Source organism: Gouania willdenowi, chromosome 6, assembly GCF_900634775.1.
Source record: "Gouania willdenowi chromosome 6, fGouWil2.1, whole genome shotgun sequence".
In the NCBI taxonomy this organism is placed as follows: Eukaryota; Metazoa; Chordata; class Actinopteri; order Blenniiformes; family Gobiesocidae; genus Gouania; species Gouania willdenowi.
In genome coordinates this window covers 9,293,656-9,321,422 of record NC_041049.1, presented here as the reverse complement: position 1 = coordinate 9,321,422, position 27,767 = coordinate 9,293,656, and the positions used below count along the sequence as shown (strand labels likewise).

At 39.3% G+C, this 27,767-nt stretch overlaps 1 protein-coding gene across 2 annotated transcripts in view; it reads left to right on the top strand.

The window, feature by feature from the left end:
* pcloa (piccolo presynaptic cytomatrix protein a) overlaps positions 1-27,767 on the top strand; it is a 69,624-nt gene that overhangs the window by 22,880 nt on the left and 18,977 nt on the right. The window contains exons 4-17 of one of the 2 annotated variants that reach the window (XM_028449169.1): positions 5,036-5,224; positions 8,816-12,881; positions 13,189-14,415; positions 14,537-14,691; positions 15,879-17,949; positions 19,185-19,232; positions 20,111-20,193; positions 20,350-20,425; positions 21,975-22,100; positions 23,538-23,646; positions 24,512-24,576; positions 24,696-24,874; positions 25,567-25,617; positions 26,819-26,949. In XM_028449169.1, coding sequence (XP_028304970.1) covers positions 5,036-5,224; positions 8,816-12,881; positions 13,189-14,415; positions 14,537-14,691; positions 15,879-17,949; positions 19,185-19,232; positions 20,111-20,193; positions 20,350-20,425; positions 21,975-22,100; positions 23,538-23,646; positions 24,512-24,576; positions 24,696-24,874; positions 25,567-25,617; positions 26,819-26,949 — 8,576 coding nt within the window. The remainder of the gene's footprint in view (positions 1-5,035; positions 5,225-8,815; positions 12,882-13,188; positions 14,416-14,536; positions 14,692-15,878; positions 17,950-19,184; positions 19,233-20,110; positions 20,194-20,349; positions 20,426-21,974; positions 22,101-23,537; positions 23,647-24,511; positions 24,577-24,695; positions 24,875-25,566; positions 25,618-26,818; positions 26,950-27,767) is intronic. The other variant, XM_028449170.1, reaches the window with a different exon arrangement.

The following is a 27,767-nucleotide window of genomic DNA, read 5'->3' as shown; positions in this document are numbered from 1 at the left end:
ATGGGACAGGATTTAGGGGTTGATCCACTGCAGTCAAACTAGACGCTCATTGGATAAATGCTCGGTTATGACGCACTTAGTCCCGCCCATCGGACGCCGGGCTTCACAGGAGGTCTATGGAGCAGTGGGCTGGATCTGTCTGTTCCGGACGCTGGAATAATGGATGATGATTGGATGATCTGTCTCAGGCTAATTCAATTTTGATTGACAGCGAAATGAGCCAATCAGAGAGTATGACGTTGTAAGCACACAGGCGGGTTTTTCAAATATTTCAGTCCGTTGCTCTGTGTTGACACGGAGACTTTGCTGATCCTCTCATAGCGAATTAACTTCTGACAAACCTAGTGTCTGTTTTTGGTGTTTGTGGAGACTGTTACTGCTTGTGTTGTGAGACTTTTGACCAAACACTCACACTCCAGCGAGCAGCAGCTAAGCGCGTGCGTGCGTGTGTGATAATCTACAAATAGTTGTTGACAACAAAATGTGAATTCTACTAGAATTCACATTTAAATAAACAGATACATTTTCTGAAGTAGGCAGAAAATGAGCTTCCCCTGCATGAAAGACCAGCAGCCGCCACTGGTGCTCATGTAGGTAACAGTTTTAGAACACGACAGATGAAGTGACAGAGTTGTCGTGACAAATTACGTAAATAATTTTTGAGTAGTGGAACTAAAGTTTTTAAGTTTGATTGAAATAAAAAAAAACTATGTTCTCAGTTTACTCAAATGTTACCTTGATTCTATCCAAATTTCTAAGTATAAGCAACTAATGCAGGGGTGCCCAATTTTTTTCAGCTTGCCAGCTACTTCTACCACAGACAACTCTTCACGATCTACTTTGTTGGGGGCTGCATAATATATTTTATGCAGCCCCCAACAAGTTTGACAGAACTTAAAAAATATACTTTCATTATACTCAAATGTCATCTTGATTCTATCCTAATTTTTAAGTATGACTAACACAAATGTATTTTCTAGTTTTGCTGTGAGAACTAGGCAGTCATTTCCTCCCCAAGGATTTTAATGCCTTTTCTCAATTTGTGTCTGTTGCTGACACCGTCATAGAATCATCTCTGTGGGTGTAAGAGTGTGTCAGTTCTTTGGCTCGTGTATGAATGTTAGAAGAAGTCCTTGAAGTGAGTGATTGAGTCTACTTTCATGAATCATCCAAGCAGCTGTTTCTGTGGGAAGACTGGATCTCACAGAGGCTGGTTACGTCCATTAAAGCTGCAGTAGGAGCAATAGCTCGGCCTGACCTGTCGTCATTCACATTCATTATAAGGCAAGTGGATGAATCAGATTCAATCATTGATATTCAGAAATCATTTCACAAAGTATCTGGGCCTTTCGTTGATCATCAAAGTAGGCTTTACATCATCAGGATTTTTGGGCCGAGCACCTATCACGATCAAAGAGTTTAAAAAAAACCATTACCGATCCGATCATATGAATTCAGGTTGGTTTTTTTAGGTACAGACCGAATTCCTTTGGTACTACCTGATACAGATTCACAGAAAATCAAACGGTACCTATACGCAGCCTTGTGACTGTGGGGGAGTGGAAGAGTTGAAGAATTTCCATGCAGGACCAGAACATAACATTTGTTGTCAGAGTGTGCGTGTGGGTGCGTGGCCCTTTAACTGCTCGACCAGTGTGCGGAGTGAGGGAGCGTGTTCGACCTGAGCAGATTGATTATAATGCCGTCTTTGAGTGGCAAAATAAACGTTGCAGCTGTTGAGCTCTGTGTCCACCATCACCCTGAAATGGACAGAAGTGTCCGGTATGAAAGCGAAGGTAAACGGGAGTGCATCTCATCGTTCTGCTAAGACGATAAAACAATACAATGGAAGCATCGACAGAAAGTTTAATCACAACAATGACGTCATTGATCGAATCAGCGAATTAAGACATTACAGCCGATCACATTAATTGCATAAAATGCAAAATATCGGCCAATCCGATGTAGCCGACCAAATCGGTGTAAAGCCTAGATCAAAGTGAATTTTTTCTTTTTGTCATAACAATATTAACAGTAATAGTTCCAGCAAGTTCATTTTGTCTTCTTTTTAGAAAAATATGTTAAGGTTTTGTTTATTCATGGAAGTTTTTTTCAGGAAATGTTTTGGATACATCAAAGTAGAGCTGCACAATTAATCAAATTTTAATCGTGATCACATTTTTGGTTGCCACGAATAAATTAATCTGATCGTTGGCGATATTTACATTTAAAATGTGGGCTCTGCTGCATATCTTTTTTTACCATTAGTTAGCGACAGCTCTGAGTGATTTGGTGGATTGACGAGAGCTGTGATTGTTTCCAATGAGTTGCATTTTGTGATAGAGCTCCATAATAGTGTATTTATTCAGTTTACTCTTGGTACATTTTAAATTATTGGGTTAATTTCTTTTTTTTTTTTTTTGCATACATTTTATTTAAAGCTTCATTTTGCACTGTAAACTGATCGTAAATAGCTTTTTTTTTAAGTAGTTCAAAAGATATACAGATTTTCCCCCAACATGATAAATAATTGTGATTGAAATATTGATCAAAATAATCATGATTATCATTTTGGTCTTAATCGTGCAGCCCTACATCACCTCTGAGGAAGACTGGCAGTTGACACTCAGAACATGTCAGGAGATCAAATTTCATGAAAAAAACTTGGTTGAATAACCTTAACATATAGATATTAACAGTAAGTTATCTGGAAATGATCATTTTCCCTTCACATGCCATTGTGTGAATCCTGAGTATTTTTTGTGTATTTTTAAAACATCAAAAGAGAAAACAGGTTGCCAGGTCTTGCAAAAGTCTTTGTTAAAACTATATAAGTGGGACATATTCATTTTAAAGGTAATATGCAATTCTTTTAGCATGTGCGAGTGAGTCAATAGTAGGTGCTATTTCTCTCAATGTTTTATTGTCCGTGATAGTGGCAGGAAGAGCTTTAAAGGGGCCTGTTATAAGATTTTGATTACTCTGATTTCGACGGGCCTATAAGTGGCTAAAGCCTCACTGTGACTAAGCATTTCCTGTTGACCATCGTCTTGCCAGCATTCTGTTCATGCTGTGAGGAGGTTATCTGATACCGCTGTCAGGCCAGAGAAACCCTCGTCTTAAGCCTTAATAGCCAGTAGGAGACGGAGGACTGAGGCAAACAACAACAAAATGCAGTAGATCTGGATTGTGTCTATCATCATGGTCACAGGATCAACTGGCTAACGTGATGCAATCTCTTGCATTGATTGAGTCCTTTTCCCGTTAGTTTTCTTCAGGGTTCAGCTTTATTTCTAAGTGTGACATTGTGCTACGAAGGCTGATAATAAGTGATAGTTTATAAGTGTAGGCTAACATCATCCTTTTACCATTGCTGTCCCAAACTTTTTATGGGGATGTTCTAGGGCTGGGCAATATGGACCAAAACTCATATTTCAATATACGATATAAATCTCAATAATTTTAATTCAAATAAAGTCGGACCAGAAAGACAATTCTGGGATAAATATGCTGATGCAAAATACCACACAGGCACATTTATTAGCAGCTGCACAATGTGTCACTTTTGGCTTTTTTTTCTATGGGACAGCATGTGTGAGTGAGTTCTGTAGTGTGGTTTGTCTAGGTGACGGTCTGGGTTAGGATGCACTCAGAAATCCATCTAATCTAACTCTGCTTATTATGCTGTTCTGAGAAGTAGCAAAAGCAAATAAATGGCAATAAAAAAAATAAGCGATTGAAAATATTTATATCGATATAGGCGATATTGTAACATTCTTTATCGTCAAATTGGAAAACTCGATATATCTTAAATATTGGTATATCGCCCAGCCCTAGGATGTTCATTAGAGTTATTAACCCTGGAACACTATCACGAAAGTTACTAACACCATCACTAACGCAAAGTGATTTATACTTATCTCATCTTCTTCAGCTTATCCGCTGCCGGGTCGCAGGGGCAGCATTCTTAGCAGGGAGGCCCAGACTTCTCTTTCCCTGGCCACTTCTTCCAGCTCCTCTGTGGGGATCTCGAGGCGTTCCCAGGCCAGCTGAGTGACATAGTCTCTCCAGCATGGCCTGGGTCTTCCTCAAGGTCTCCTTCCAGAGGGATGTGCTCTGAACGCCTCACGAGGGAGGTGTTCGGGGTCATCCTTCATATAATATACTCAATGAAAACTACTTGTCATCAAATTATGACAATACATGACAAATTGGAGTTGTACGTGATATAATATACCCAATAAAAAGAAAAATACACAAACCCAAAATAATGAAAATCATGTAAATAGTTACGCATTAGTGCGCTAGGCTTAATTCTTTTGATTCAGGTTCACCTCATATTGCTGTTCTTTATTTGCAGGCTTTTGGTAGTTTATTTGTGGATTTGATTATGTAAAAGAACAAATAGTCACACCAATCAAATCCAAATAATAAGGGATCTTATTATTTTTAAAAAAACAATTGAATTTAGGTTACACTTAGCAGTGAGTTGCTAGGCTATGCTTTGTGTGAACTTGAAGTGTGTTACAGAAACATACAGAGCATTTATACAAACATGAGTGGAGGTTTGGTGTATTTGCTTGTCAATGTGCTTTTTATGTAATATGTTCTGTTTTCCTCTGCCTACACTTAAATAGTGGGTACATGTATTTTGAGTTTTTTCAATCAGAAATCCAACATTTAGTCATCGACTTTAATCAATCAGCCTGGTACATTTTACACCTGTAATAAGAGCAGATGTTGAAATACGTTCCAGAATGTTTTTTTTACTCTAGCTTGCATTGGGCTTTATTACCTGAAAAGAGAGGTTTTTAAGCACCATGGTCACTATTATAAGTAACTATTATCCATGAGTACTAGACTGGGCATTTTTGTTTTTCTACTGGTTTTGTGAGCCTTGCAATATTTTCTTAAAATCATGAAATGAAAACAAGCAACTTCTTAAAACCTGCTATGTTTAATTTCCGTAGTACATTTTTTTGGGGTATTTAATGAGATAATTTTAATCATTCTTTTTCTTCTCTTTTGTTTATAGAAGGAATGGCTTTGCCTCACCTGTCAGACGCAAAGAGCAATGGCCGGCCAGTTGGGACACATGCCGCCTCCATCCGTTGCATCACCAAAGAAGGAACCACCTGCTCCCCTTCCCTCCTCCACCCCCATCCCTCCTGTTGTAGTTAGTAAACCTGTGGTAGAACCAGCAACCACTCCTTCAGACACCAAGGTAGAATCCTTACCCATTCCTCCAGAAACATCTTCTGGTGACCCAAATTCACCTGATCACAGCACACATTCCTCTGAGATCATCTCGCAGGAAACACTACATGCTGAAGAGCTAAAACAAACATCTCAGGATAAATTATTGGTAGAAAGTGTAGTTCCGCCGGTGCAAGTGCAAAACGCTACAGTCCACAGTGAAATATCAGCAAGTAGTGAAAAAGTGAAGGTTCAACCAGAGGTACATGGGTCGGATGTCGGTGAAATCCCAGTAGTCCAGCAACCACAGGTTAGCTCTGTCAATATGACAGATGACCTTTCCTTGCATGTGCAGGTAGAGTTACGAAATCAATCAAATAATGCAGGTCCGGACAAGGCACCCACCGAGGAAGAATTTGAATTTAAGACTGTTCAGAGTGAGGCCGCAGGTCTCCAGACAGATGCTGAGAATGTGGTGGTGTCTGTGGAAAATGATTTAGAATTGAAAACAAACACACAGGAGATGGAGCCTGTTCAGGAAGAATGCACAGATACAAATTTAAAAGAGGAGAACATTGCAGTGGGTCAAACAGGTGAAACCCAACTTACACAAGTTGATCAAACAGATACAGCAAATGCATCTTCTGTAGATGAATTAGACGTTTCTATAAAACCTGAGGGTGACAGTTTAACCCCAAGTGTTGACAATAATGCTGAAACAGAAATCATTACACAAAGAGAGGTCATAAATGCAACATTGTGCGATGACAAAGGTAATGCTCTTGAAGCTGATGAAAGTATGCAAGAGGTAAAACCAGAACCAGCAGAGAGTACAGGATCTAACAGTCCTTCAGAGGCATCGGAAAAACTTTCCGCCTCATCAGCAGAGTTTAAAAGTGAAGTAGTTGCAGCAAAAAACAATTCAATCGAAAAAGAGAAATCTCCCCTTTTGCAGATGAAAGATGAATCACCTCCGATGTCTCAGTTTGAAGGGGGGACTAAAGCTCAAGCAAGTGAGGTTACATCAATTCAAAATGAAATTAGCCAGCCAACTGATGAGGGCAAAATAACTGAGGAGAACAAACCTGAAGGTGATGATGAGATAACGTCAGTCAAAGCAAAAACATGTGCTGCGAAAGAGACAGCTGTAGAGGTTTTCAAAGATAAATCAGAACAAAAACCGGATCCAAACGCAAACTTACAGCAACCTTTGAAGGAGGTGGACAAAGCAATTCCTGGCCAGGCACTCGACATTTCAACAGAAAACACATGTCTTGAAAGTGAGACTAATAAATCAGAAACAGTGGTAGAGTCTGCACCAATTAAGCCCAGGGAAATACCAGGAGAAACACTTAAACATAATGAGATCGTGACAGAAACGGTGAAGGAACCTTCTCGTAAAAGCACTGTTGTGATAGAATCTGATAATTCAGGGCAAAAAGACGAGTTTATTGTTGAAAATGAGAATGTTTTGCTCCAAGAAGAAAAGCCTCCATCTGAATACACACCGTTAGAAGCAGGTGATAAAGCCAACAACGGGGTAGTTAGCTCTCTTTCTCCATCCCTCAAATCTGTACAAGAGGAAAAGGTCAATGTTGAAATAAAAGATCAAGCTTCAAAAATGGGGCGATTCTCTCCTCCCATTAGTGAGACACAGGTCAAAGATGAAGTCTGTGAGAAAGAAGTAGTCCAGAATGGGATGGTCGCTGGTTTAAAAGAGGCAAATCCTATCACAGGCAGTCATTATAAAGCAGAGGAAGAGGCATTAGCGCCAAGCAGCAGTGATGAAAGAGAGCCACAGTCTGTTAATGTCATTCAGGAATCTGTATCTGTATCTGAGTCAACAGCAGTGCACGGCAGTGTCACTACTGCATGCCTTAATGAGAAACAAAACCCAATTTCAAACAACAATATTGTCTCAGAGACAGTTACAGATAAAGAAAATATTCCTCCATCTGTAGCTTTAGTACCTGTAGATGAACCTAAGATCGCAGTCTCTGCAGCTAGTGAGCAGGACAAAACCCTAAATGAGGAGGCCACTAACAAAGATGATAAACCGAAAGCTAAAGCTCCAACTTTGGAAACACCCAGGGATGAAGATGCAGATTCTGAGGTGACAAACGCAATTAGCACTACTGTGTAGCATACTATTTTAGTGTAGTTTAGTTTATTTGAGCAATTTACATTCATATTTTTTACAAAACACAAGATACATCATTAGACTGTAATGAAAGCTCAAAAGTAGTAGGCCGAGGCAAGAAAGCTTTCAGGCAATTATTATTACAAACATACAAATAGCAACATCAACAAGAGAAAAGAAGAAAAAGGAATTTTAGTACATTCCGACACCACACAGAATTATCACAAACTCCACACATTTATACATATATTATATTGGTGTTTATGATATAGCATTTATAATAATTCCAAATATTACGTGGTTACTTACAATTAAAAAATAGCTATGTTTTAATGTAATTTGCATATTTCTCCAAAACACTTTTCTTATAATGTATTTTGAATTTCTGCAGATGAGTAGCACTTTTCAGGTTTTCATCTAAACTATTCCATAGGTTGACACCTTTTTGTGTGATACATTGACTTTTCAGGCTGGTACGAGTATACTGTACCTTCTAGATATGTGAATCTCCATCACTGACACCTATTCGATATGCATCTCGATACACTACCGGCGATACATTAGCGATACATTGAATCCCCTGGCGATACGATGCAATTCGAACAGGTATGGGTTCCTCACATCTGGAACCTGTTTATCACACTTTCGCAACTTAAACAGTAAACAGTGAAACAACATCACTCTCAATGAGTGACTTAAATTGACACTTTCAATTGTACAATGTCCATAATCCTTTCTGCCACACAGATACTAATATGAACTCTTCAGCAGCGGCGACGTATCAATACGAGTAAGCCCCTCAGTTTGTGTAAGGTTTAGCAGCACTGCATTTTTTACAAACCACATAATTCTTGTCAAGTTTGTCTTTCTACTTCTGATTTAAAGTTTTTAGGTGCGTTATAAATCTATAGCTGCTGCTGCTGCTGCTCTCATGGACCTCCGTGTTGTAACTTTGTTGCGGTAACAACGTGCTTCCCAGCTTTTCAGTTTGTGTTCAAAACAATACGCGAAGCAGTGATGGCGCATTCAATGTGCCTCGGAAATGCAGGATAGAATGAAATACAACATGAAAAAAAAGTGACCGATGCATCTCAATTTCACTCGTCAATTGTACCAATGCACACTGAAGGAATCGATACACTCTCATTGCGCACGTTTGTATCTAGATACCAATCCGTATTGATTCATCTCCACATGCTTAGTACCTTCTCTATTAGCAAGCTTTTGTTTGATTTATTTATTGGAAGTTGGATATTTCTGGCATTATACATTATTAACAGAGATTTTATTTTTATCAAGTTTTATAGTGTTAGATTTTAAGAACAGTGAGTTGGTATGGTCCCTATAGCCTACATTGTGTACAATTCGAATTGCATTTTTTTGGTGCTGTGAAAATAAAACAGGACCTAAAAACATTACTTTGTTACTTTGTGTTTGAATGTTGCTGCACTATGTAACAAAAAATGTGTGTGTTTTCAGGTCAAGATTGCGGATGCCTTGAAAGAACCTGCAGTTATTGAAATGGCAATCAAGGAGTGCAGTCCCACCAGCCCATCAGACCTAGCAAAGCTAGAAAGCACTTTCCTTCCTATTCTTGAGGCCCAAGCCACCCCGCAAGAGGAAGTGAAGCAGACAGACACTTTAAAGGCAAGGCGCAAATTGGAGGTCCTTCCCTTATCACCTGATTCACCAAGCTCGGAGGAGGACAGAGAGCATCCAGAGAATGCCAATGGAACAACAAAGAAAAAACTCCTCGTGCCAGTAGAAATCAAGGCAGATTCCCTCGATGACAGTAGTGAAAGCTATGGAAAAGAGAGCCCCATGTCCGGAGATGATGAGGAATTCATTAGAAAACAAATAATGGAGATGAGTGAGAATGAGGATGCTTCTCCATCTGATGAAGAAAATGAAATTCGTCATAAGATCAGAGAGGATGAGAGAAGACAAAAAGAACTGGAGAAAAGAGAAATTGTAGAAAAGAGCACAACAGGAAAAGCCAGAAAACTTACCAAGAAAAGCACGATAAGTCCAGAAGATGAAGATAAGGAACTTTACACCTGTTTGGATAAAGATGGCATGAAAGATGGAGCCGAACTTATAGAAAAAGAAAAGAGTGACCAAAGCAGCACTGCAGTTCGCCAATTCCCAACTATTGAGTTAAGTGCAATAAGTACCCCCATCTGTATACCTAATTATGAGGGAGATCCTGAAATGGAAATTCTGACTGACTCTCCAGAGGATCGGTCAAAAGGTGATGCTTCATCCAGTCTACATGCATCTAGCTTCACCCCTGGAACATCTCCAACCTCCATGTCATCACTGGATGAAGACAGTGACAGCAGCAGCCCAAGTCATGTCCGTTGCGGTGAAGGCAAGCAACACAGGAAGGCCAAACACAGACAACCTGGTCAAATTCTGCCAACTATTGAAGACTCCTCAGAGGAAGAAGAGCTACGGGAAGAGGAGGAGCTGCTCCGAGAACAGGAAAAACAAAAGGGCTCAGGGAAAAAATCTAAGAAAGACAAAGATGAAATTCGAGCCCAGAGGAGACGAGATCATTCAAAGACTACACCAAGTAACCTTTCACCTATTGAAGATGCCTCTCCAACCGAAGAACTAAGGCAGGAAGCTGAAATGGAGGAAATCAGACGATCATCTTGCTCAGATTTTTCCCCAAGCATTGAATCCGATCCGGAAGGTTTTGAATTCCATGCTGCGAAGATTGCAGCTGTTCAGAAAACATTTCAGCTGCCAACATCAGTGTCTCTTCACTCACCAACAGATGATCAAAATATTGACCAAAACATGAAAAAAACTCTGAAATCTGCTGATGAAGCTTATGAGGAGATAATGCTAAGGGCTAAGTCCCCAACATCTGACAATAGTGATATTCAAACAGAAAAAGAATCCCTATATAGTGGTATGCTCATTGAAGATTATGCGTATGCATCTCTTATTGACAATTCAACATCTGATTTGGAGGATCCTGAAAAGATGAAAGTACCTGCTCAGCCCAAAAAGCTGAGATCTCCAGATGAAGTTTATGAGGACATGATAAAAAAAAGACAGGAGATAATGCGGTTAGAGCAGGAATATGAAAAAATACAGCCAAGAAAAGATAACACAACCCCAGAAATTGTGCTGCAACCAGCTGAAATGTCTTTATCCACAAGTACTACAGTGACATTAGGCAAAGATGGGGAGCCGTTGTTGGATGCTGAGTCTGCTTATGAAAAGCTAATGAAAAGAGTGCTAACTCCTGGGACAAGTCCAACTCAGCAGGAGCCAGAAGCAGAAGCCGCTGAGTTTAGAAGGGCACTACATCCTATCCCAGACTTAAAAGTAACACAATGCTCCTCGGGAGAATTGTCTTCTGATGATGAAAGTATGATTAAAAAAGAATTTGAGACTCCCATTGACACACAATCAGCAACTGACACTGAACAAGTGCAAGATCTTTCTTGTTCATCTCCATCCTCTACATCCGATTATCCTTCTCAGCCCACAATCACATCAACTCAAGCCGATGCTGTGGATTTTTCAAGTGCAGTACCAAAAATATCAGCCCCTATAATTTCCAGTGTATCACCCTTGCCAACAGTTCCCCAGTACACTCCGGGTACAACAAGTATAGTGTCCACTGCTCCTCCTGTACCCCCTAAGCCAAATATCCTACGCAGAGCTAATTCTCAGGAAAGATCAGATGAACAAGTTTCACCCCCAATGCCTCCTCCCAAGCCATCTGTTTTTCCAAGAAAAGCTCCAGTTCCTCTTCCACCTCAAGCATCAGTAACTACAGGACGACCAGAGACAGTGGCTATAACCACATCTCAAGATTCTCCTACAAGACAAGTTGTTACTCCAACATACAAACCTCATTTCCCCCCTCCTGTTCCTCCAAAGCCATCCATTCCGACTGGAATTGGGGAAAGCCATAGACCAGCACATGGTATCAAACCACCAATTGCACCAAAACCTGGTTCACAGCCTTCTTCACCTGCCCATGTTTCTCATCCACCAAGACCTACTGTACTGACCACAAGTTCTGATGCAGCGGTCAACCTGAGCCCTTCCTTTGAGAATAAACCCACTCAACCTTCACCAAAGTCTCCCTCTTCACCAAGATTTTCTAGCAATCTTCATGACACTTATGTGGTCATTACACTTCCCTCTCAGCCTAGCTCTCCAGTAGAGAGTGTGACAACTTTTGCTCCCTCCAGCCCTGGCCCAGCATCTCCTTCACGGCCAGCATGGCAAGAGAGTCACCACGCACCACAGCCACAATCTCAGTCATATGTGCAACAGACTCAACAACCGATTCCTCCTCAATCTACCAGGGTGCCTCTGGCATACACACGAGTCATGGAATCCATTGAGAGTCAAGAGATCTGTAGCCCTGAAAAACATGTTTCTAGCTCATGTCATATAATTGAAGCAATATCTGCCTCAGCACAGGCACCAGTAGTCATGCCTAACCTCATCTCTCAAGTGGTCAAAACAGAAGTCCAAAGGACCACTGTCTCCGTTGTTCATGAAAGGTCACCACCACCAGTTCCAGCTCCCAGGGCAAATGGTATACCAATATCAATGGAGAAACCAAAGTCTCAATTACCAGCACAGAATGGACAGGCCATTCAACCCTTTGAGGTGGTGGATCTCAGGACTGTAAAGGTAGATCAACAATCCAATATGAATGGTGTGGATCTGTCAGCAGGTCCAGACTCAAGACATCAGTCCTTTACAACAGATGCCAGTCGACAGAGCACTGCAGTGCAGTCTCCTGTGATCAATCTTAGTGCTGAATCCTCCACAGTCTCAATAGTGACCGATAGCATCACCATTGTGACATGTTCTGCTACAATTCCACAATGTGAAACTGACATTTCTCAAGCACCTTCAGTGCCTCTTCAGCTGACAAAAAATAAGTCATTTGAACCCCTTTCTCAAATTGTTTACCGGCCAATTGATTCTCAGCCATCCACTCATCCTACCACAGAGATTCCTATTAATCTTTCATTCAGCTCAACCACAGGTGGTGGAACATTCCAAACCACCCCAATTTCTGTTACATCTTTATCTGCTGCAAGTTGTACTGCCAATGGATTAGCTACAGGCACAACGACTGTTGCGGGAGCTGTTGACCTGAGTACAACCAAGGCGTTCAGTACTGTGGTGTCAGTGGATGTTGCTTCATCCGAAGTGGTTACAGCAGTAATCACAGATGATGGAAAACCAGTTGATCTAACAGCAGGAAAGAGGGCAGTATGCTGCGATGTTGTGTACAAGCTCCCATTTGCAGGAAGTTGCACCACTCAACAACCTACCACTCCACTACCCGAAGATCGCTTTGGATACCGTGATGATCATTACCAGTATGACCGACCATCATACAATATGAGGGGGTTCAGTGGAATTAAACCTTCAATGTCAGATACTAACCTAGCAGAAGCTGGACTCTTCATTTACAAGAGTAAAAACAGCTATAATTTCAGTGGTACAACAGAGGGTGCAGTAGATCTTACCTCAGCAAAGATTTCTGATGCAGGTCAGTGGAGTGACGTTGCCGACCTGTCACTTAAATGTCACTTTGAGATGTCTCTACTCATTCATGGCTAATGTGGCATTTTCCTTTTTTTTTCTTTTTATCATCTGCATGGACTCATTTTTTTTAGTTAACTTTATTTTAGATTTTCCAATTTGTTTGCATGCCATTTTACTTTTTCACTTCTCTCTTGGATTTTTCCACGCGATATTACACTTTTTTTTATTATTTGGATCACGCATGGCTTGCTTCAGCTTCAAATGAGACACTGTTTTTTTGGGACTGAACTGATATTTTTGGCTTTTAACAGGTGAAGCTGTTGACTACTCCAAGAAAGGGACGTACACAGGAATGACGATTCCCCCCTTTTCCCAACCCAGGGTCACAAGTGCAGTTGGTACAATCTTTGGCACAAGCAGTGTCTTAAGGTCATCAAATGGAGTAGTCTATTCATCTGTTTCAGCACCAGTTCCTTCTACATATGCTATTACCACTCAGCCTGGGTCCATATTTTGCACATCATTCAATACCGTTTCAGGTATGCACACCAGTGACACTATGCCATCCCTGTCCACCCTCCAGAACTTGCCACTTACAAGGTCCCACAGTTTTATCTCCACAATTTCCACCACTGAAGAACAAGGAGATGCACCTCTCAATCTTGAGATTTCAAGAGGTAGCACAAATGCAGTTGATGCCACCACTGCAAGAACAAGAACTACCTCTCTATCTCTGGATACTTACACAGATGCATCCCTTGAAGCCATAGCTGCCTCATTGGAGGCTTTATCTTCACCGATAGTTCCTGGGGATGGTCAATATCAGGTAGAGCACGATAGGCTTGAAATGGAAAAACTTAAACAACAGCGGCTGGCTGAGGAATTAGAATGGGAACGGCAAGAGATTCAGCGTTTTCGTGAACAGGAGCAGCTTCTGGTCCAAAAAGAACTTGAAGAGCTACAGGCTATGAAGCAGCAGATACTAACCCAACAGGAAGAGGAGAGGCAAGCTCATCTTATGATGCAAAAAGAAACATATGCTCAGCAACAACAGCAGCTTGAGCAGATCCAGAGACTCCAAGAGCAACTTCGCCTCCAACTAGAGGAGCAAAAGCTTCGTCAAATGTACTCAGGTGGGGACACACCCGGACATGGAATCCAAGAGGCAATTGTCATTGGACCTGATGGCACTGTGCTGTCCCGCAAGATCACAGATAGTGGATGCCAAACAGATGAGGAGGATGAAACTATCAGCAACGCTTACACAGCAGGCAGAAAAAAGAAAAGCGTTAAAAAGAGTGTTGACAGCTGTGTGCAGACGGATGATGAGGATCAGGACGAATGGGAATCTCAGAACAGAACCCGACAAAGCCGACCACGCACTGCCAGAGGTGAACGGAGTGGGCAATCAGAAATGTCCCTTCAAGCCCACACTGAGATATCAATACAAACGGACACAGAAGGAAACATCAGAATGGATAGCAGGATGGAGCTCTCTGACTCAGAAAGGACCTCCCCAAAAAAACATTCGATCCAAGGTCAGTGTCCTTACCTTAAATCTGATTCTAACCCTCACATAGTTTTACATTACCCTGCAGATCCCATTATTCATCATCCTACAATCTTATCTTAAGTTTGTATACCTTGATATTTCACCAGGTGATACTGGCTCACAAAAGATTAGGAGTGGTACAGATCCCTTGAAAGTCTCTCCAGGAAGCCCCAGAGATGGCAGATCTTTACAGAGATCCATGTCTGACCCAAAACCAAGGAGTCCAACAGGAGAAGTTAGCCAGTATGGTGATGGATCTACAGTGAGTATTTGTTCCTAATACAAAAACCTGAAATGTAAGAATTCTTAGCCTCACTAATAAACACATCATGCAGATTTTGTTAATTTGTTATAAAGTAATCCCTCGCGGTTCACCTTTCGCAGCCTCTGTGTTTTGCAGATTTTTTTTACAGTGCAATTTTGGATGCACTTTTTACGGCATATGAACGCGCATTGTGTTTTGCGTCCTGATTGACATCGGTAAGTTTCACTGCCTGCTGAAGCGAGGAGCTGTGCTCTTTTTCTCCTCTCATAAACATAAACCACAAGGGAAAAAAGCCAGTGTGATTAGCGGCTAATGCTATCTAGCTCAGTGCTACAGAGAGAACTTTTACCTGCTACTACCACCTCCTCGCTAATTCTCATCCACGCCAAATCTTTCCTAGTCCGGTCCCGGTTATAAAGGCTGTGTCATACAGCTCCAGGTGGTCACACACAGCTTCTACTCCATGCTTGAATGGGTGAACAGACCGGTGTCCGTGTAACGGCCTGACCTCATTGTCAATAAAGACTCTGAATGCGTTCGGCATCAATGTCTGATCACTAGGTTTATGTTTTAAAATCTACGAAGGTTTGAACTTTGAGAGTGTTTAAACAAGAAAGAAATGTTAATTCCTGTCTGAGAAAAGTGTATACAGTGTGTGGTGAGGGGTTTTTCAGCCTTAAAACACGTATAATAATTATAAAAAATAATGCTGACTACTTTGTGGATTTCGCCTATTGCGGGTTATTTTTAGAACCCCCGCGATAAGCGAGTGACTACAGTATATGATTTATTTGCGATGGTTTAGAGAGGCATTTTCAATTGTATTTATATTGTGAAATTAGGTTATACTTAGGCGACTCTCCTTTGAGATTTGAGATTTTATAACCACACTGGAGGTAAAAGGTATTCATGTAATAAGCAGACAGGTGTTTATAAATTGAATAGGCATTCTTCTCAAACCATGGTGCAAATTAAGCACTCCTTGATGTTCATTTGAAAAGATAGTTTACCAAAACCCTTTATATTTCTTCATAGCTCTTATCAATGTCTCTTTTAAAAACATGATCTGCAATACCTGCACATTTTTTTATTCATAAGAATTTTTAGCAATAATTCTCAAAAACCTCTTATTTGTTTATGTATTCTTATTTTATTTACAATATTTATGCTGTGTTTTCTTACAGGGTAAAAGCTCAGCCAGCACACCTACAGGCACTCAAAAGAAGGTAAAGAGGACTCTACCAAATCCTCCATCAGAGGAGGAGTCAACAACTGGTTCTCAGACTGCATACAGCACTGGATCCGCTCGTCGAAGAATGTGCCGTAACTCCAATATGGCACGTGCAAAGATCTTACAAGATATTGATCGTGAGCTAGATCTAGTAGAGCGTGAGTCCTCGAAGCTCCGCAAAAAGCAAGCAGAATTAGACGAAGAGGAGAAAGAAATTGATGCCAAGCTCAGGTACTTAGAGATGGGCATTAATCGAAGAAAAGATGCCCTTCTGATGGAGAGGGAAAAGAGAGAAAGAGCCTACTTACAGAGTGTTGCAGAGGATAGAGATTACATGTCAGATAGTGAGATTAGTAGCATCCGTGAGTCAAGAGGTGGACATATAGGTGGTGATGAAGAGGAACTTGAAGGTCATGGTCTTGAACGTCCCAGGACAGCTCCTCAGTCTGAATTGGATGACTTTATTCCACCTCAAACCAAACATGAATATGGAAAATACTCCCAATATCAATACCCTCAAAGCCAATACCAGGAATCTATTTACCAGTCACCTCAGTCTTATCCATCTCACTCCATCTACTCTTCTGTTCCTTCACTCACTAGCTCCCAACAGCAGAGTTACCACCAAATGCTTTTGCTGCAGCAAAAAGCTGCCCGCCAAGCAGCCCTCCTCTCTGAGTTAGATTCAACAAAATATGATGTCATTAATCGTCAGCCTGACCCCACATCATCAGCTTACCTGGGCGTCAAGTATGACAAATACGGCAACCACCTTGATCTCAGAGCCTTGGATGTTGGAAGTATAGCAGGTAGTCCCATGTCAACTATGTCAGATTCCTATTACACAGACGTTGACCACCACACACCTCGAAGTTACATGCTCCTGGAAGATGCTGCAGAGCTAGCCAAAGGTTCCACAGGTATGTCCTCTTCTTATAGTCTGGCAGAAAGGGAACTGGCCAAAGCAGAGAAATTGCTGCGAAGGAGTGCTGCAGACCTTGGCTCAACGGAATACCTGGGATCAACTTCCAGACTCCATACTTATGGAAAAACTCCTGATGAAGAAGATACAATGGAAGAACCCTATGAGCTGAAACTGCTGAAGCAGCAACTCAAGCAAGAGTTTAGAAGAAGTACGGGTGGCACAGAAAGTTTAGATCAACTCACAGGTCTCTCCCAGCACTACTATACTCCAAGCTCTAGCCTCTCTAGTTACTCACAAAGACATTATCCCAAGTCGGAAAAGTACAGTATGAGTCGACTTACACTTGAGAAGCAGGCTGCTAAACAACTACCAACATCTATGTTATACCAAAAACACAAAACTCCACTATTAGATTCTAAAATTTCTTCAAAGTATGCATCTATAACAGACGGCAGGGGTTTGGAAACAGACTATAGCAGCTATCTTGGGTCCACAAGTGCATCACCAAGATCCAGTCGGCTCATGCAGGATGAGATTACCTTTGGCCTTCGCAAAAACATTGCAGAGCAGCAGAAGTACCTTGGGTCCACCTTAGGAGCAAACTTGGCCGGGTCCCTTAACTTTGGCCAGGGTCTAGGTCTAGACTCGGCCTATCCAAGTGGTAGCCGCTCAAGACCATCGTCCAGGCCAACTTCCTGCTATGGTCTGGACTTATCTCTCAAAAGAGACCCTTCTAGCTCATCACTAAGGCTTAAGGGAGACGGTGAGGCGTCTGGAGATGGAACAAGCTATCAAACTCCATCTGGTCGTACAAAACCCACTAGCCTTCCCATTGTGCAAAGTGGACGTGGTCGAATACCCATAGTAGCTCAGAACTCAGAAGAAGAAAGTCCTCTGAGTCCAGTTGGGCAACCTATGGGAATGGCTCGTGCATCAGCCGGACCTCTGCCACCAATCTCAGCCGATTCAAGGGACCAGTTTGGCTCTTGCATGTCCCTGCAGGATTCCCAGCAGCAGCAACATATCAGGGAAGAGCCAACCCGGGGTAGGCCTTATGTGCTGCTGGATGACCTTCAAAGCACCATGTCAGATAGTGAAGGTAAAGCCCAGACTTGTCACTCTATCGCCTACCTGTTCATTGTTTTATTTTCAAGCATTTGTGACTTTCATTTATTTTGCATGCATTTAGCAACAATTAAAACGCATTTTTGTTATCTTGTTTGTCGAACAAATTATATATTCATAAAACTTAACTACTTGTAGTTTGCATGCTTTGTGTAGATGTGCATGATATCCATATCTGAATATTCGGTTACATTTGGAAAATGTGTATAATAATACTGGTTTCTTGATATTGTTGGAGGTACTGAACCCTGCAAGCTTGACCAGTAAATTCACCAAACCTTTCGTAACTGGATAAATGAAATAAGATTTCTTCAAAAAATAAGTATGTATTTTAATCCGACCCACGTTTGCCTGGGCTGATTCTTTGCGTTGTTATAACATAATAACTCAATAATAATAAAGTGCCTCTATCGCTGAAATGGATTGCAGAACTGCTCATATTCCAAGGGCTGACATACTGTAAATCAACCAAAGAATTTTCTGTAGCACCAAAGACAACAAAAGCAGAGTTGAATTTGTGTCTGTCTGTTGTGTTGACATTCAATAGCCAGTGTGTAGGCATTGATCATAATTGTATGAATACTTGTGATTTAACTCATCATAATAGATGTTGGCTTGTAGAAAGACTAAATAGGTGTGGGATGCAGGTGCATGCATGTTGTTTTCTTTCTGCTCTTTTGTCTTTAATAAATCTGAATGTAACCTTGCATGTCTTGTGTTAATTGTTCTGTGTTAGAATTTGGTTTTGCATGTAGTCCTTTAATACAAGTTGAAGTATGAAAGTAAATACATCCAATTATTGAGGCATATTGTATGTGGTTGGACACTATGCAAGATTGAAATTAAATGAATGTGCAGAATAAACTTTTGCAAGCAAATAAGTAAATTTATTTAGGGCAAACAGATATATTTCACACAACATACATAAAGAAGATACTGTCAATGATTTGAGGTATTGACATAACCATATGAAGTAAGGCATTGAAAAATTACACTTTTAAAAGATCATGTTACTGTTTATTTTCAATTTAGACACTAATGTAAATGTAAAATGTGTTTTCTCACTCTATTCTCGTGAGAATGCTATACTAATCCAACATGTTTTGATGTCTTACTGTGCAGTCGTTTTGAATGAAGAATACCTAGTAACATTAAGAATTTTCTCAATTTCATTCTTCTGCAATGTAAACCCATTTGCCTTGATTCCAGCTTTAAGTGGTCCCCTGATGGCTTTGAACAGAGACGATGCAACCAATGGTAGAGTATTAGTTCAGTTCTTCAGCTATCCATCTGCTAATACACTCACTTGTGCCAAGACTCACAATCACATCAATCACGTTTGTTACTAACGGTTAGGGACATTACAAAAGCATACATTTCCAAAGGCTTTTGATCCATTTCTACCTTCATATATGAAATCATGTGTACATTTGACAAAAACTCTGCATTTCAATTTTCTCGACGCAGCATTTAAAAAATGTAACGCACTCTGACGCTCCTTAGCATATTACACTAACTTTAAATGTCAACATATTACTTCCTACTGAGTTACCTAATGTTTTCTGTAATTTCTTTAAATATTCTTCCAACTTGCACAATTATTCCACAAGGCATTGAAGGGATTTTCATCTGCTGTATTATATTTTAATTTACCAACAGACTTTGAAATATAGAGGCCCATCACTTTGGAACGATTTAATTCAGACTCTGAAATCTATAACCACTTTGAACTCTTAAAAAAACATTTGCAGAAGTTAATTTTTAGAAAAGTTTTTTTTTTTTTTTTTTTGTATTTGTATTCATCTGTTGCTTTGTATATGTTAATTGTTTACTTCTAGTTGGAATTAGTGAAGTGGCTTTATAAGACCCTTTGGTCTTCTTAACCTCAACCAGCACCATTATAAATGTTTGATGGAATGTTTTGTATGTGCAAACAAATAAACATTTTGCCAGGCATTAATTTTCAAGGTCAATTGAACTGTGAATTAGATGAAATAATTTTTATCTTCCTAATCTATTAAGTCTAACTAATTGTGTAATTTTACAATACTTAATCAAAACCTGACCTATTAAGGATTATGCTGTCGATCTGGATGTTATGAATGCTTTAATAGTGTTCGTTCCCATCTCTGAAGCCTACCACCTCAGACGGGAAGAGACAGACTGGTTTGAGAAACCCAGAGATGGGCGACCAGAGAATGGACAGGAGAAAAGACAGGTGACAAATAATGCAAACCAAACACCTTAAGTTGTATTCTATTGCAAGGCCAAGCACAAAAAAGTACTGTAATGCATGCAAACTGGATATTTCAAGTTTAGTTTATTTGTGATGTTGCACATTGCTTAACATCTCACCACTGTGTGTGGACAACAGGGAAAAGGTCTGTACTATCCCTTCCCTCACCTAAGGGTCAATTTACAGAGGGATTCCAAGGATCGCAGTGTCTCAGGTAAGTACCACCACTGTAGTCTGCAACGGTTAAATATAGCACCCTACGATAATGTGCTTTCAGAGGCACACATTAGGAGATGATGTCTTATTGACTGCAGTTCATGGGTAGCGCTCATCGCTTACTGACTATCCATTATGCAACTTCACTTCGTAGATATTGTTCTCCTATGATTAAATATAAATATTCATTTTCAGTAAAATGATTACACTGTTAATATGCTTAGTGTAGCTTATTTATTGCTCAAATGTCAGATCTGCGCTGCCCCTCTCATGCTTTGCCATTACATTATATTATCACAGGAAAGAAGATTTAAATATCTTTCTTGGCTTGCTTTTTGCATTTGGCACTTGTCCACCGTCATCAGTCACCTCCATGCTTAAAATGGCGCATCCCTCACACTTGGAATTCACTGTTGCATTTAATTAACAGCCTGCCATTAATTATTCTCTGAACTAATTCATATTATTTGGTCAGTTTGTGTTTTATTGGGCAAAGGATTCAGATTTTGTGTAATGGAAAGTTGTCAGTGTTGATAATTGAGGCTAGTGAAATTCAAAATAATTAACATGATAGGGGCTGTTCTTTTTTTAATCTTTTGGTTAGTTAGTAATCATGCTCATTATTCAAACAAATATAAGCTATTATACAATGAAATATGTATGGTAAGCATATAAAAGGGAAAAGAAAATTAAAACAAAAAACTCTACCTTGCTAATTTGTTAGCGATAGTATTCCGCTAGCAAGACAAGCTAGTTCTCCTAAAAGAAATCCTACATTAAATGCTTATTATCATATAGTCACCTACTCGGGCTGAGGTTGTGTAGATATTTAATGTAATTGAAGCCAAAAAGCTTCTACAAATGTATAATATAATAATTGATATGATTATTCTAATGTGTTTGCTAGTTATACTAAAGTAAGGATAAGGCATTGTTTAAAGGTTAATAAAAATGTTTATGTCACAATCATAATGCATTACTGCTCTATTTAAAAAAACCAAGTAGTAATTGTCGGTTGCTAGTTTATGTCATGAGCTGTATTAGTAATATAGAGCATTAAGGTGATCTAGTAATGACACAGGAAGTTGCACAATAATCAGGAAACATTTTGATATTCTAGTCATTTTGTAAAACTCAGAGGAAAAGATGCTAAAAACAATGAAGGAATCTGAGGATGTTTCATTTTTATCTTACATAACTACATCTATGAATACTCAAGTCACTTCCAAAATTACTCATTCAATCATGTGAACTCATGTTCATATAAGTAGAATATATTGGTTGCTAAGAGAACTGAAAGACCTCATGCTATGTTGCCTGTGGCTAATGTCAATGCTAGCTCCAGTGTACCACATTTACAAAATTCAGTGCCTTGGAAACGTCAATGTTGTTTATGTGTTAAATTCTTCGTTTGTGCTAACATTTATGCTAGCTGAATAACTTATTATTATTATTATTATCTGGGGCATTATGTCTGTATTTGTTTTTTAACTGCTTGGATGTATATTTTCATTCAAATTAAAGCTCCATTTTCTGTGATTGAATAGGAAATGGTCTGGGTATCCGAGTGGTTGGAGGAAAAGAGGTCCCGGGAAGTAACGGAGACATTGGAGCCTACGTTGCTAAAGTTCTGCCTGGTGGAGTTGCAGAACAAACCGGAAAGATTCTTGAAGGTAAAAAGTCCTTTGCTTTAAATAGATTTGGAGTCATTGAATTAACAGATGATGTTCTAGCTCCATTAGTGAGATTAGAAAATGTCTTTTTCTGAAAAAAGACTTTTTTTTATTTTTTTTTTAATTAATAATAATTTACTCCCTGCTACCCTGGACAATTTAGCAAGGGGTGATAGATGGTAATAATAATTTCCTGCTTTTGGTATGAATTAGATAGGCTGCTGTTAGTGTTTGGTAATACCATTAACATATATATATATATATATATATATATATATATATATATATATATGTGTATATATATATATATGTGTATATATATATATATATATATGTGTATATATATATATATATATGTGTATATATATATATATATGTATATATATATATATATATATATGTGTATATATATATATATGTGTATATATATATATATATATATACTGACACCACCTGCAGATAAATTGCTGCGTGGTATATTACCAGGAACACATTTTACAAGGTGCTATTGATTTCACGTAAGAGGGTTATGGGAACAGTTAACCCCACAAACCATCTCTGTCCATCTGGCTTCTTTTAGACGGCGAAGCATTTTCAGAGCTGCCAAACTGGTGATCTGTCTGTGGGCAGTGAGAAAATCACTGAGCCCTGTGAGGAACTGTGTTAGATCCATATATATTTAGAATCATTTTTAGCCTTTTTGGTGGTGGTTTCTTGTGCCATAGTTTGTAAAAACAAGATGTGTGAGGGCCTACTCTTGTATAAATGATATCAGTTTAAATATACTTCTTGCCTTTCACTGACGCATGCAGCACGTGAGTATCATCGCAAACAGAAGACTCTGTGGATGAGCTGTTTCAATCTGTGTAAGTCCTGCCAGTGTGCAGGGTGTTTGTGTTTTGTTGGAAACGGTGTGTTTGCAGTGCTGAATTCAGCTTCACAGTTAAATTAATTCTCTGTATTGTTTAGAAGATGTCTGTCTTGGTTTGAGTGGATTGAATCGTGTTGAACTATCTCCACCAGTGGTTCTTAAACTAGGGTCACACTCTTCTTTAGTACTGCAAAGTATCTGTTTTTTTACTTAAGGAAGGTGTGACAGAACGCGTTTGACAGCAACAGTGCAAGGCTTCAATGCATCATATCGTCCTACAAAGTTTCTATGGTGAAATATTGACAGACAAATGCTATTTTTTGACTTGGTTTCACCCATTAATGACCGAGGTTCATCAATCAGCTGTTGTTAAGGCCGTCTACCCCCATGTTTTTCTGAAGTTGTTGCCTGGCACTCGAGTAAAGATTAAGGCTTGTGTTATGTTAAAGAAGATTGCCTTGGGCAAATCTATTAGACCCTGCTCAGTCAAGGTGTGGTTTGGTTTGGTTTGAAGTGAAGTGTTTGAAATGTCTGGATGTTTACCTGAGTGTGTTCACCATGTTTAGGAATGCAAGTGCTGGAGTGGAACGGCGTTCTCTTGACCGGGAAAACCTATGAAGAGGTTCAAGGGCTTGTTGGGCAACAGTGCAATGAGGCAGACGTGTGTGTCAGACTGTGAGTATACTTTCCACTAGTGTTGTGCTCAAGACCACATTATCTGAGAACAAGACTTGCCCGAGACCAAGACAAGACCAAGACTTTTGGGAGGCGAGACCGAGTGAAGACCAAGACTGAGACAAAATAAGTCAGAGACAAGACCGATGCCATAGAAATAAATTTCAAAAACCATGACAAGGTTGAACAGTTAAAGAACATTCTCTTTTTAGTTTTAGTTTCTTTAAAATACAATTTACCGACAAAAAAAAAAAAGGTAACGCATCAAAGATATTTATCGTTTTACCAAGTTCTTCTCTTCATTATCACAAGACCAAGACCATTTAAATATGGTTTAGAAACCAAGACCGATCTTGAGTACTACAACACTACTTCCTACAGTTTTGGTGGTCATTTGAACTTTTCGTTATCAGTTTTTGACAATATTGAAAACTTGTATTTTCAATAAACATTTTTACTTTTAACTAGGGGTGAAACGATACACTAAGTTCATGATACTATAGACAATAGTAAACTCGCGATATTGATACGATGCCAAATTTTCGAAAAGGAAAAAAGACCTACGGCATTGCAGTTAGAAATATAACCATGCTTTGTCTTGACTTTAACTCTGGACATGATTAATTAAATAGAAATATTTTAGACAAAATTAAAAACATAACGATTGGGTGGTTTGTGGATCGTGGGGATTTTGTTTTTATGACACCTCCTTCGCGATACGTTTTATTTCCTTGACAATCACAACCATCTTGTGACATTTTAATATCACAATATCAGATTTTCAAATGCAATGTTTGTTAGTTTGTATATTTGCATCTATGATTGTATGAACATCTACGCTAACCATGGTGATTCTGTCTTTCAGTGATCTGAACATGTTGGCTGAGTCGGACGATTCACAGCACTTGGATTACCAGGAACACAGCAAAGGTGAGTTTCAGTGTTGTTTTTAGATATTTTTGGTTGTAACGCACTGATTATCCCATGTTTGAGCTATTATCTGAGTTCTTTGGGATGTTTTGCCAATGCTTGGTTTATGAACTTTTCAGGGGACAGACCACCAAGGTCACCTGGTGTTGATCCTAAGCAGCTGGCCGCTGAGCTACAGAAAGTGTCCCAGCAGCAGACGCCCTCCTCTTCCTCAGGTCTACCCACCACCACCTCAGCGACCTCCACCCCCGGGCAGCCAGGATCGCCCGCAGTTGGCAAGAAACGCCACAGCAGCAAGGCAAGTTTGTTTGAATAGCTGAAACAGGTCAAACTTCTCTGCTAATTTAATTTGGCTAAAATCTTTTAATTCTATAAAAATATGGAGCATTAAAAAGGCAACGTAAGAGGTTTCTATCATTTACATTTTTTTGCACGGGGGGGAAATTAGCATCCATCTGTAAAATTTTTTTGTGGCATTTTTAATGTGATAATAGCAGATGCTTAGGCGTCTTTGTCCCTGTCATCTGGTATGAAATGATGATGTTTTTCAGTGAATAGGAATGGGCAACAATGTCAAATGCTAACCAGAAAAATAGGAATTTAGCAAATGTACGCGTATATTGCAAAGTTAAATTGATTTTCTTATTTGTAAATTCAGAAGTTATTGAACCTAGATAATTGCATAAAAACTGACTGAAAAGATTTTACTTTTAGAAATAGAAATAGAAAATGCTTTATCATCATTACATGTAATTACATAATGAAATTTGAGTAGCAACTCATTATAGTCCCAAAAACAAAAAAAAAACTGTGTATGAAAGCACACAATATATAAAAGATATACAGTATATTAAAAAAAAACACTCATTCGGAATTGAATGATACGTTAAATATTGCTTTTTATAGAAGTTGTGACAGTTTTCATGTTTTTACTTCAACCACGAAAGATTATTTAGCACTATCTAAGCATGTTGCTCTTCTTTTTCACAGGCTTCAGAGGGAACCAAGACCCCATCGCACCCAATTTCTGGGGAGATACAGGTCTGTGCAACTAAGCAAAAACTGTGATGTCATAAGAATAGTTTTATTAGTCATTCCATGTCATTTCAACAAATTTTTTTAGACATTCCACGCATTTCACTCTAAACTAATTCAGATTTTTTTTACCAATTGTTCCTTAATTATTTTAAAAAGTGTCTATTTGTAGGGTTGCCGTATGGACAACCTCCGGTGCTATTGGTACGTTTACCGAAGTACACGTACGTAGCATCGTAGGGTTAGGGTTAGGTTATTACCCTATATCGCAACAATTTTTAGGGTTAGGGTTAGTCACGTGACCTAAACCGGTCAATGACTGACCTTATCACGTGACCTAAACTGGCCAATGAGGGGCACTGCGTACAGATAGAATATCGGTATATTTATACAGCGATCATACGGATAGCCACTGCCATATTTTAATTGGCACACTGTAAAGGGGGGTATATGTCGATTTTTGTGCGTCCTCATTTTTCTTCCATTTTCAGTTTCCAATATCTAAGAGATTACATCACATAGGAAACTGAAATGTGGTATAGTAATACAACTCAACCTACTCTCTCAGAATATATAAAGAGATTTGCTATGCATCCTTTCTGGTGGATATGCCAGCACCTCAAAAATGGGGTTGTTGGGTTTGGGGCTGGAACATGTTTGGTCCTTCGGTAAACAACTTTGCATATGCCTCAGCTCCCTGTGATTTGATCAGCTTTGAGCTATGAACATAGACTGTTCACATCACCAATGATTTGTCACATATATGGATTGTTTCATAGGTGAAATCCAAAAAAATAAAAATTTTAAAACTTTTTTTTTCTTTGGCCTGTAACAATAAAATAAAAAAACATTTTTAAAAAAAAAATATATAAATAAATAGGATGTATAGCAGATGCTGGAGAGTGGGAGGAGCTGTATTACTATACTAAATTTCAGCTTCCTCAGTGATCTATTTCCTGAGATATTGGAAGAAAGATATTAAAATGGTCATATCTCAAAAAGTATCTATCCGGTCAAACTAAAAATGAATAGTGTGTCTATTGAATTATCAAAAAACAATTGGTAAAAATTGCAGAATTTTTTGAGACCGAAATGACGAAGAACAAACCATTATTAAATATTGGGTAAAAAGATCCTTGATATTGAATGTGAGGCTTCTATCATGGTTAATTTTAATTCATTATGTCTATTATGTTTCTTTTTGCAGCTTCAAATCCATTACGATAAGCAGCTTGGAAACTTGATTGTTCACGTGCTGCAGGCTAGAAATCTCGCACCCAGAGACAACAACGGCTACTCCGATCCATTTGTCAAAGTGTATCTGCTGCCAGGGAGAGGGTGAGTGAGGGCCAGGGGGAAATGGGCTTCATTTAGCACATAATGATTTCTCTGACTGTGAAAATGAAAGGCTGTCCTGTTTTAGGCAGATTTGGAGTAAAAAAGAAAAAAGAAATCTTTAAAGATTTCTCAATGGAGCGAGTTGCTTTGTCAAGCTCAAATCTAATTTTCATTCATTGAAAAATAAAAAAAATCGATTTACAATTGATTTTGGCTGACCATGACATCTTTCTATTTACAGCACATAACATTTGTTTTATCAGCTCCATTGCACACACACATTTTCTACTCAGTGGATCCATCAGGTGTTGTGATTGATGATGTAATTCCAAAGGTTTCATTTAGTTACAGCTCCTATAGTTACAGACCTCATCATGCAGGGCAGGTGACACAATAACACAACGCAAACATCATGTAAGAGCTTCACTGCGCACTTTTCCTACCCCTGTTTATGGCTCTAGGTGTGAGCGCGGCACAAATCAATAGCTCTCATACTTACTTGCAATACAACCTGCACTATACCTCCTCCAATGCTCCCTTCACACTGTAATTGCTCTATAATGAAATTCACTCCTTCACCTTCTCCCAAAGGAATGCGTGCTTTTTTTCAGGAATCATTTCAGATAAAAGCAACGATGCACGGCTCTGTGCTTTTTCACATGCTGCTCGTGCACAGTGACACATGCACAGATGTAAACAACAGACTGGGCTAAAGATAGAATAAGAGAATGGCACCCTCTATGTCATGTTTTGAACTTTTAGCTCACTTTACTCACATTTAGCTCATTTTTCTTTCATTTGAGACAAATTCATGTAAG